Below are 12,015 nucleotides of genomic sequence, written 5' to 3'. Positions count from 1 at the left end.
ATATATATATATATATATATATATATATATATATATACACACACACACACACACAGAGAGAAAGAACAAGAATGAGAGGGAGATAGTGAGACAGTTTGTTGTGTTAAAACTTATCATGTTTTCTATTGATATGCAAAAACCTCTTTGTTTAGTATAGCTTTCTTTTACATAACCTAATTTCTGTCTTCTTTTCTTCCTCATATATTCACTGTTTTTTGACAGCTTGCTTTAACTATTTCTCATCTTAATTTTTTTTCTTTCTATTTCTGTGTTTCACATCAATACTAGGTCTTTTGATTATTATTTTGGACTGTAGTACTGTTTATGGATCTTTTTATTTCAACAACTCCTTATTACTGATTTCTTGTAGCCTAAATTATACTCAGAGACCGCCTTTCTTGTGTCTATTCCATTTTTTTTTTAATATTACACTAATTAAGTTCATAAAGTGTTTTGTACTCCAGACCTTCTCCCAGCATATTTCACCACTTGTGTGGCTTGATCAGGGGAATGTTCAGTGCTATAAAGCCCTTTCTGTGAAAAGCTCAGTGCATGAACAGAATTGACCACATTCTTATTATTAAAGTGGTATTAAATCCCAAAATGAAAAATGTTTTATACTGTGGCTTAACAATACTTAGATATGGTGGCTGCATTGGTTCTCTTTTTTTAGGCTTTTTTCTTGATTTTCCCCTGAGGATCCTCCGAGTAATTCATTTGTTTTTCAACGTCTTTTTAACAGACCAAACTGCCTAGCAAATTTGACAGAGGGTTGAAACAAACTGTTTAACACTGATTGGGGTGCTTGCAATGCCTGAATTGAATTAATTAATATAAAACCTGTATCCCAAATGGAAAAAAGAACTATTGTTGTAACTGCTTAAAAATGTAGAGTTCGGCTTTAAGTTGCTAGTCAAGTCCATCTAAATCTGTTAATACATCTAATACTACCCTCTCCCCAGGCTGAGCATGCTCTCCAAAGTTGACTCCATTGCTTCTCCATCCAGAGTGGAGACATCCTAAGACAGGAAGCGTGATAGGATCATCAGGTGATCATAAAAGACAACAAAACATAATAAAGAAAACTACTTTAGCCATCACATTTAAAAACTGGTAAGCTGCAATATATTACATTTTTGTTTTGAGGTTTAGTACCCCTTCAGGTTCATGATTTGGTACAATAATACATTTGTTACATTAGCCCTATCAGACAAAAAGTATTCAACACTCCTGAGTTCTGAACTAACTTTTATATAAAAGCCTACACATCAGTCAGACTTATATCTTTTAAAAATCAGTAAAAAAATCAATTTTTAGCAATTACTAATATTATTATATAGGAAATTCAATATTATCTATATCTCCTTCATTCGTAAATGCCCATCAGTCATTTTGCTTGTGGATCAAAGAAGGGCTAAGTGAATTCTGGGAAAATCATTCACTGCTGCTTAATAGAAATGCAATGTCTTCCACTTAACAGCAAGATGATTTTAAACATTAAGCTATAATGTTGTAGTTAGTGCATGGAATGATGTGACAATAAGTAATGGTGATACGGTATCATGTTCTGCCTAATTAAACACTGTACAATAAAGGATACTGCAATGTTAATGAGCAATATGCCAGATAATTGGATAGCATCTTAAGCTTGTTTGCATTGCACATATTACTAGTGCAGCAGTTCTTTTTTGTGTTTTAGATAAATAATAATAATAATAATAAATTACTTTGTAAAGTTGTGGAAAGACTTGGACTAATGATAGCCAGACGTATTTCAAATTGTTCTGCTAACTAGTTAATTGTAAAAAAGATATGCATCTATGAATTGAAGCAGAGATGACCTAAAATGTTGTTTTAACATATTGGGACATATCTTTAAGCTGCATTTAAGGAACAACTTTACTCTTAGTCATTTTTTCCTTTAAGTACAACCTTGCCCCCACCACCCCCTGGGTGCAGTCTTCTTCCTACTGCACACACATGCAGCTGCCCTATCTATTCCTATTGTTAAGCCAAACAACTTGGGACCATCATCTCTATGGTTCATTCAAAGAAATTCATGAGGCTGCTGCATGTGTGTGCAGTTGGAAGATGACCCAACAGGGATGTCAAAGGCTGTGGGGCTCAAGCAGCACTACACAGTAAAGATCATGGGAAGAAATGTAGTACTTTTTTACTAGACAGGCTGCACTCAGGAAGGTGGAGAATTTACTTAACCGCTTGCCCATCGCCCTATAGTAGAATTACTGCTACAGAGTGGCAGGGCTGTGCAAAATCACGTATATATATGGGATTTGCATCTTCTGATAGGGGACACATGCGAGCCACCCTAATCGTGCCACCATTGGTGGCTATGGATGTCAATCACTGGGTCCCGGCTGGAGATTCCTTGCCAGCACCCAGCGATCACTGAGTAACCCTGATAGGGAGAGACCTGTGTGTAAACAAGAACATGCTGCTGTGTATTTCTCTGCACAGCAGAAATACACAGAAGCATGTTTCCCTAGTAAAACACACACAGCACACACAGTAAAACAGCACACAGTTAACCCTTTGATCGACCCAGATGTTAACCCCTTCCTGCCCAGTGCCATTAGTACAGTGTCAGTGCTTTTTATTAGCATTTATCACTATATTAGTGTAATTGGGATATCAGTGGCAGTTAGTCAGTTCTCACCCAGTGTCAGAATGCCAACCGCAGTCCTACTATAAGTCACCGATCACTGCCATTACTAGTGTAAAAAAAATAAAAATTTCAGTACATATACTGCCATTTGTAGACGCTATAATGTTCACATAAACCAATTAATTTACATGTATTGGGATTTTTTTTAGCAAAGACATGTAGCAGAATACATTTTGGTCTACATTAATGATCTATAATGAAATTTGAATTTTCCATTTTTGTATTGGATGTTTTACAGCAAAAAGTCAAAAATAATTTTTTTTTAAAAATTGTTGTTCTTTTTTGTTTATAGCACAAAAAATAAAAATGCAAAGGTGATAAAATACCACGTAAAGAAAGCTCTATTTGTGGGAAAAAAAGGATATAAACTTCATTTATGTACAACATTGCATGACAGCACAATTGTCAGTTAAAGTAATGCAGTGCCATATAACAAAAAATGGCCTGGTCAGGAAAGGGTGTAAATCCTCTGGAAGGCAAGTGGTTATGGGGCAACTTCACTAAAAATAAAATTGTCCTTTAACTATTTAGTTGATATAGTTGTGGCTCTATGTATTTACTATAGAAGTATGGATAGAATAAAATCTTGAATCTTCCTATCACATCTTCACCTTTTGTAATTACGAGTTAGTTTATTTTGAAGTCAGGAGCGTAAAACTTGTGAAGAGTATTTTTGTTAATGTAGATTATGTGAATGTGTAATACAGGTTATGGAGGTTAATTATGTTAATATGTTATACAGACTATGGAGGTTTATTTACTAAAGGTTATTATGCAGTTTTCTTTTCAAGGGAATTGTCACTAGCTTAGAGAATGTGGTAAACATAATACCCAATTATGTGTAAGAAAAATTTAAAAAAAGAGTATTTTTTAATTGCATACAGTTGGATGGATGTCAGCAGAGCTTAAATTAACTAACTAAGCATTCATTTGAAAATTAATATTATTTACGTATTTTTAACATAAAACCCTATTTTAAAAGTCAGCTTGGTGGTTGGTTCTAAAGTTGGTTCTAAAGTTGGTCATACATGAAATTCAACTCATTCAGCAGGGACTGGTCAAATTTTGATCCATGCATAGCCAATGTGGTGGATTTGCTAATTGACTTCTATTCAACCACCTTGTTGGAAAATTTCTGCTCGATGAGAACTGCAGGCTACTTATTGTAGTGCTCATCAGTGCATTCTGAAAGCAGAGACGTCTCCTTGCTGTCAGACTACAAAGACATAGCAGAGAGGATTCCCCCATCCACTTTGGATGTATGGATGAATAAATTGGCTCAGTTTTTTAGATAACCAATTAGATTAGGTTATTTTTTAGATTACCAATACACATTGATTTAATGATTAATTTAGTTGCATATTAAATGCAAATTGTTCATGTGGAAATTGTAACTTACTGCTCATATTCTTAATATATGGTCATTTACAATATAACATTGTGGTGTCAGTATCCTCACTTGAAATATACTCCTAAAAATACAAAAACTACAACTACAAAAAATACAAATTACGTTGTACAATACCATTCCACAATAAAAAGTCTTTTGATCTTGTGTTTTTAATTCAGTGGATACAAGTATTAAATTCCATAATAAATGTTCCAAAGCTGACATTAATTTTAATTTGGTTGTACTACTACAACAACTAACAATAATAATTTAAATCAAAATGGCATTCCTGGAAAGAAAATATGACAATGCCCTATCTCACATAAGACAGCTGACTTATCCTAGGTATTAACAGTATTAAATAGAGTGCTTTAAAGAAATATATTTACATCAGCACTATTTCTAACAACTTGTACAACCTTCTAGTACAGCAAAACCAGATATTTAAATGTTGCCTTAAGTGACAACTAGTAATACCTTAAACTGTAAAAGCTTATTTTTCTATTGACTTTATCAGAATAAAATTATATATATATATATAGGTATAGGTAGTTTTTTTTCTATACAGAAGTTATTTACAAACAGAAGATATATTGATAATAAAACTTATATAACTACAGAAAGTGTGCTAAACCTAATGCAAAGCCAAATGTTTGCTTTTATTAAAGCATTACCTACCTACAAGAAATGTACTTTCAAGATCCTGCGTGGCTTGTAAATTGAACAACCAAAATAAACTTTCCCAAATATGCAACTACTGTATTTTCAGGGTGTGTTCAATCCCTTTGTAAACACATTTTACACTCTGTAAAAATATTTTATTTGTTTCTGTTTGAAAAAAAAAATAAAACATATATACTATATATGTCATTGCCAGTTTCCAGGTAACCAGAAGTGGAAACTTTGTTTAACCATATCCATCTGTACTTTTATAAGTCAGGTAATTTAGGAAGTCTTGAAACTGCTCTTTGCAGAAACAAATTATTTAAAGCGTCTTTCTTCAACCAGAATTTCTACTACAGTAATCACAGGTAAAGTAAAAATTTATCAGGACACTGACCTGGTGAAAACATTTTAAACAATCTAACTAGAAAATTGCTGAATGTTCAAATGATGATTGAGATATATTATAGACATATATATATATATATATATATATATTAGGATGTGATACTGTATAATATATATATAAATTGGATGTAATACTGTAAATCTGCTCTTCTGTTGAGCTTGATAAAGAGTGGGGTTGTTTACAAGTGTTTCTCTTGCAGGATTGAACAGTTATTGATTTTATCGTATGTACTCTCCAGCGCCTCAGGATATGCACAGCCAAAAGGGAAGCTAAGGGTATCAGGACAGCAAAAACCAAAGGAAATGCTTCAGGGGTGCAGCCCTCCTCAGTTATTGATTTTAATCTCATTCCATTGCAAATAGAAGATTTTAATTACAGCAGATCCATGGTACATCATCCCAATTGTCTGGTATAATGATTATTTTTTACTAAACGATTTGCTACCTGTGCTTCTTGCAGCTCACCCAAACCCACATATATATATATATATATATATATATATATATATATATATACACACACAGTGTGGACACATAACTAACATTGTACACAGAACAATTACGTGTAAAGCTATATCGTCACTTTGGTATCTTTTATGTAAAATTAATTGCTTGTTCCATATGATGGCTAAGAGTCCAAATTATATTTATGAAAGGGGTTGAAAAAATTAGTTTTAGTTGAAATTGCTAGAAAAAGGAGCTTGATTAAAAAGTGAAAAAGAAAAGAAGATGCTTTATGTATCATTATAAATTATGAGATATATCATTAGAACAGATAAACATTTAATAATTAACTTTCATAAACTATGTAGCATTTGCTGTACTGTGAAAATGAAGTCTAAAATTTGATATCTTAAATTTGAAAATTGTAATGCTATTTCTAATTTTAACTTATTTGCTCAATTTTTTTTTTTTAATTGTTAAAAAATAACAATGATTTGCCAGAGATATAGAAATTCTAGATAAAGAAATGGGAAATGGGTTCATAATTTTTTCTTAATTTTCACCACACAGCAAAATTAAATGTATATATAAAACAACCACTTCTGCTTTATATGGATGGGCATTTATTTCACAAAAAATCTCCATAACTCAGCTGCATCCCAAATATAAATGTGTTTGCTTCATATTTAAAAGGACAATGCCAATATTTTACCTGTAAATTAAGTTTGCAGTATCCTAAAAGTTTCAAGAAAGAATAGTACAGAATTAGGACAATGCTCAATAAAAAAATGATTCAATAATATAATTAGAGGAAGAATGCATTTTCGATGCAAACATTTCTTCCAAAACAGACCTTAAAATAAAGAATGTACATCATAATTAAATCCATATTTATGGCCATTGTCAGTGATTGTCTTGTCATTTCATGCTATGACATATCTGCTTTGGAATTATTTATTTATATTATATTACTTTTGAAACTTTTTAAACCCCGTTTCATTCCTGGGGATGGTTTTATGGTGCAATATTCAAATATTTTATATCTTGAAAGTGTTAATTTAAAGAAAAAAATGTTTTGATACTTTTAGCCATGATATGACAAACATAAGTGACCATGGCCTTAATGAATGGCTTTTTAAAAGGGTCACAATAAAATAGCATAGATACCTCTATGAGTAACACCTGCAAGCTCTTTAGTTCTTTCTATCTGTACAGAATTTCTCGGTCGTCTTCGCAAGCTTTGTGTTTGTGCTGTTGGTGAAGACTGTAGGTCCGTGATTATGCTTGATTCCAAAACGTGTTCAATGGCTTGGACCAGGATATCTTCTGCATGGCTTTTGTTGGGGGTAGCAGTTAAACAGGATACAGTAACATCAGCAGATGTGAGAGCAAGTGTTACAGCACCAGGAGTAGCCTCAATTTGCTCCTCCAACTCACCGGTGGTAGTAGCAGTTGTTTTGCTGAAACCTGTGGGACACATAGTGGCACTGGATGCTAACTTTTTCTTTTGAATGTTGCATTTTCCTAAATATATTTATTTTTATTTTTCATCATAATAAAATGTCTAAAACTATATTTTAATGAAGATATATGGTATGGAGACAAAATGACAACTATAACTATTATGACTCTGAAATATATAATTAACTAAGTGTTATATTTGTTTTAAAAACATTTTGTTTAAACTTTTTATTGCTGTTAGTTATGTATCTACTGTAACATGCTTATCAAGCATGATGTATGAATGTGTAGACATTACACTGCTACAGTTAAAGTACTACAAAGTTAATGCAAAAATGTTAATGGCTTACACAGCGTCAAGAAGTTTGAAATGATTTTATACAACCTTTGTTTCAACTATGTACAAATTACTGTCAACATGTGATATACAAGGAACATAAGGATCTATTCACCAAAACATAATACATGCTGAATTTTTAATAATACATGTTGTTTCTTTCACTAAAGGGTTTAATGCAAGGATCACCTGATTTTTAATGCACTATATATTTAAAATGTTTGTGGTATTTAGTAAATAAAGTATATTACAAATTATTATTGTCCCTCAAAAATGTTTATTTCTGACATAAGCTGTTTGTGAAGTTATATGCGATCACTATTTAGGTAAGCACAAAATGTAACTATTTGATATAGAAATTAAAAATGATGTATAACATTTTAAAAATCATAAAAACCAGGCTTATACTAGATGAATAACTATTTCATGAAAAAGTAATATGTCTAAATTCACATAATATTGATGTATGTGAATTGAGCATTGGTTAAAAAATGAACGTGATATAAAATAAACACTGTCAAAATAACTTGTACAGCTTAGTAAACTGACACTACTGTGTCAATAGTAAACCATTTCTACTCTACTTATAGATATCATAATAAACAACTAACGAGACAAATATATTGCAAGTACTGTAGAACTAATATTATTACAGTATAAAATTATATACATAAAACAAAATTTTCAGCTGATTTTGAAGCAAATTAATATATATATATTATTTTATCTCGGTTGGGTTGCACCCAATGGATGGTCAACCAACCTAAATAATTCAACTGACTGTCAACGACTGACTTATGAATTGGTCTATCTTTACAAAAGAGTATATAATGCATTTGAGAATTACTTGAAGCCAGTGACCCCATTCTAAAGTCTGACCTGCATGCAGTATTTATTTAATGTGATCGTGAAGCAACAGACCTTGAAATAAATATATATATGTAATTGTAAACAGAACCTGTCAAAATGGAAACATGGGAACTGACATTTCAGACTGTGCACCCTTATCATTCCTTCAGTACTTGGTGAATCACTAGTCTGAAACCAGTGTGTGCATATCAACTGTTAGGGATGGGTTTTGCATTCATTGCTATCATGGGTTTACAGCAAATCCTGTGTGTCTGAGGTTTGTGGACCTGGCAAAATAATGTTGGAATTTATCACAGCAACCATAATGTGCTGCCTGGCTGTTGAACCTAGATCATCTGTCTTAGAAGGGCCAGTAAGGACCCTATGGATAAGCAAGCCATGTTGCTAGAAAGTCTGAGATCACAGCAGTGATACTGACAATTTGCTTGAGCCATGATAGGCTTGAGCCATGATATGTTATATAGGTAGAAAAATGCTCTGTATCTTGGATAATTTGGGTATGGCAGAGGGAAGTTTTTGAGCCATTACCATTCTCTGTTACATCTTCATACTACTGATCTTCTGTAGCCATTTTACAGTTTGTTCCAGTTTACACAACAATGATAACAGACAGAATTTGTTTTTGGGTGTTTTTTTAGGGCATATTTCTAAATTGTTGCTGGCTCCAATATTTATTTCCCAGGCCTCTTTTAAAGCAGAAAAAATGGACTATAGTTCATGCTCATGAGATTTCAAGCACCCAGATATCCAAGAAAGTAACGATGAGGTACAGTGATGTTATCCAAGTCTCCTGGATGTTGTGGGGCTGAGGTAATTTGTTTAGTAACAGTTTTAAGAAGGTGACAGGGTAATTTACAGGAAGGAGATTGTGGGAGACAAGGTCAGAACATTGTCCACCCATACACAAAACATATTGATGGCAGGTGGGAAAATGTTAATCATGAAGCAGAAGAAAGGGGCTGTTTTGTCAGCTGTTGCGTAAGAAGTTAAAGTGCCAAACTTTCAGACAGGTGTTGGCTGTGTGGGGGTTTAGAGACACTTTTTCTTGTGCTCTAGCAAACATCTGTCATGGGAAAATTGTTACTGCACTTTTTCTGTAGCTCATTTCAGTAAGCAGTAAGTAAGCTCAAGCTGATAGAAGATTACTAATTCTTTCTGCTCTCTACCTGACTGATGTATGCTGGAATCCTTTCTCCCTCTAATGCTTTAAAGTGCTATCTTTCTAATCCTCAACATTAGAGATGAGCAAATTATTCAAAAATTTGATTCGGCTGATTCGCCGAATTTGCGGAATAAATTCGATTCGATGCGAATTTATTCGCTGCGAATTTAACTTATTAAAAGGGTTTCTAGGCTTCAGAGAGCCTTTATATTAGTGCAGAACACTGTACCTTTAATTTAAATGCCCTTGGAGTCTGCTGGGGAAGAGAAATAATACTGTCAGTCAGTATGACATGCAGATGAGTGCCGTCGATCTTAGAATCACCGCACACTTCACTCATTTGGGCAGTCACGGGGCACGAAGAAGATGAAGAAGCAGAAGAAGAATGAAAAGAAGAAGAAGAAGAATGAAAAGAAGAAGAAGAAGAATGAAAAGAAGAATGAAAAGAAGAATGAAAAGAAGAAGAAGAAGATGAAGAAGATGAAGAAGAAGAAGAAGAAGATGAAGAAGATGATGAAGAAGATGATGATGATGAAGAAGATGATGAAGAAGAAGATGATGAAGAAGAAGATGAAGAAGAAGAAGAAGATGAAGAAGAAGAAGATGAAGATGAAGAAGAAGAAGAAGATGAAGAAGAAGAGGATGAAGAAGATGAAGAAGAAGAAGAAGAAGAAGAAGAAGAAGAAGAAGAGGATGAGGAAGAAGAAGAAGAGGATGAGGATGAAGAAGAAGAAGAAGATGAGGATGAAGAAGATGATGAAGAAGAAGATGATGAAGAAGAAGAAGATGAAGAAGAAGAAGATGAAGAAGAAGAAGAAGATGAAGAAGAAGAAGAAGAAGATGAAGAAGAAGCAGAAGAAGAAGAAGAAGAAGAAGAAGAAGAAGGAGAAGAAGAAGAGGATGAAGAAGAAGAAGAAGAAGAGGATGAAGAAGAAGAAGAAGAGGATGAGGATGAAGAAGAAGAAGAAGAAGAGGATGAAGATGAAGAAGAAGAAGAAGAAGAAGAAGAAGAAGAAGGAGTAGGATGAAAATAAGAAGAATTCCATTCCAGCAAAAAGTGTACCTGCAGAGAGCTCCGCTATTTCTGACAGTTCTCTGACAGTTCCTTCACATTTACAGCGGTTGAAACATTGTATCTATTTGTTTCCATTTAGGATACAGATGTTTTTATTCAGAAACAAATAGATACAATGTTTCAACCGCTGTAAATGTGAAGGAACTGTCAGAGAACTGTCAGAAATAGCGGAGCTCTCTGCAGGGACACTTTTTGCTGGAATGGAATTCTTCTTATTTTCATCCTACTTCTTCTTCTTCTTCTTCTTCTTCTTCATCCTCATCCTCTTCTTCTTCTTCTTCTTCATCCTCATCCTCTTCTTCTACTTCTTCTTCATCCTCATCCTCTTCTTCTTCTTCTTCCTCATCCTCTTCTTCTTCTTCTGAGGATGAGGAAGAAGAAGAAGAGGATGAGGATGAAGAAGTAGAAGAAGAAGAGGATGAGGATGAAGAAGAAGAAGAAGAAGAATGAGAAGAAGAATGAAAAGAAGAATGAAAAGAAGAATGAAAAGAAGAAGAATGAAAAGAAGAAGAAGAAGAATGAAAAGAAGAAGAATGAAAAAAAGAAGAAGAAGAAGAAGAAGAATGAAAAGAAGAAGAAGAATGAAAAGAAGAAGAAGAAGAAGAAGAAGAAGAATGAAAAGAAGAATGAAAAGAAGAATGAAAAGAAGAATGAAAAGAAGAAGAAGAAGAAGAATGAAAAGAAGAAGAAGAAGAAAGAAAAGAAGAAGAAGAAGAATGAAAAGAAGAAGAAGAAGAAGAATGAAAAGAAGAAGAAGAAGAAGAATGAAAAGAAGAAGAAGAATGAAAAGAAGAAGAATTCCATTCCAGCAAAAAGTGTATCTGCAGAGAGCTCCGCTATTTCTGACAGTTCTCTGACAGTTCCTTCACATTTACAGCGGTTGAAACATTGTATCTATTTGTTTCCGAATAAAAACATCTGTATCCTAAATGGAAACAAATAGATACAATGTTTCAACCGCTGTAAATGTGAAGGAACTGTCAGAGAACTGTCAGAAATAGCGGAGCTCTCTGCAGGGACACTTTTTGCCGGCTGTAGAAGGGATGAAAATCGGCCGATCGGGAAAAATTCAATTCGTGCATCCGAAGTTTGCTAATTTTCGGATTCGGTGCGAATCGAATTTTTCCTAATATTCGAAACGAATTCCACTTCGCCAAGTTCGATTCGCTCATCTCTACTCAACATCTAAATCGAGATGTGATTGCACATGACCAATATAATCCTCCCGCAGCGAATCGTGTGATCAAACAATTTCTCCAATTCCTGCAATTTTTGAAGCTATGATAGGATTAGCAGAAGAAGAGGAGGAGGAAACTGGCACATTAGTAGCATTTTCAGACAACTGGCTACTCTGAACCTGGGAGGGGGAAGAAGAGAAAGACTTTGCCAATCACTTCACAACTTTATGCCTACTGCCATTTTAAGCTGCACTGTCAAGCCACTGTACAATATTTGTGGCTATTGTCTCTCAAATAATACACTCTAATTTGTATTTATAGATAAAACTTGTCTCACCTCA

The 12,015-nt window shown here is 33.7% G+C and overlaps 1 protein-coding gene across 1 annotated transcript in view; it reads right to left on the bottom strand.

Annotated features, from left to right (window-relative positions):
- The window catches only part of CSMD3 (CUB and Sushi multiple domains 3), a 1,455,553-nt gene that overhangs the window by 751,600 nt on the left and 691,938 nt on the right, over positions 1–12,015 (bottom strand). The window contains exon 7 of the mRNA XM_089664334.1: positions 6,759–7,058. Coding sequence (XP_089520460.1) covers positions 6,759–7,058 — 300 coding nt within the window. The remainder of the gene's footprint in view (positions 1–6,758; positions 7,059–12,015) is intronic.

The sequence above is a fragment of the Staurois parvus genome, unplaced genomic scaffold (assembly GCF_062004578.1).
Source record: "Staurois parvus isolate SC_StPar_1 unplaced genomic scaffold, SC_StPar_1.0 ptg000047l, whole genome shotgun sequence".
NCBI lineage: Eukaryota > Metazoa > Chordata > Amphibia > Anura > Ranidae > Staurois > Staurois parvus.
The sequence above is the reverse complement of the archived record's forward strand: the minus strand, read 5'-3'. Positions and strand labels throughout refer to the sequence as shown.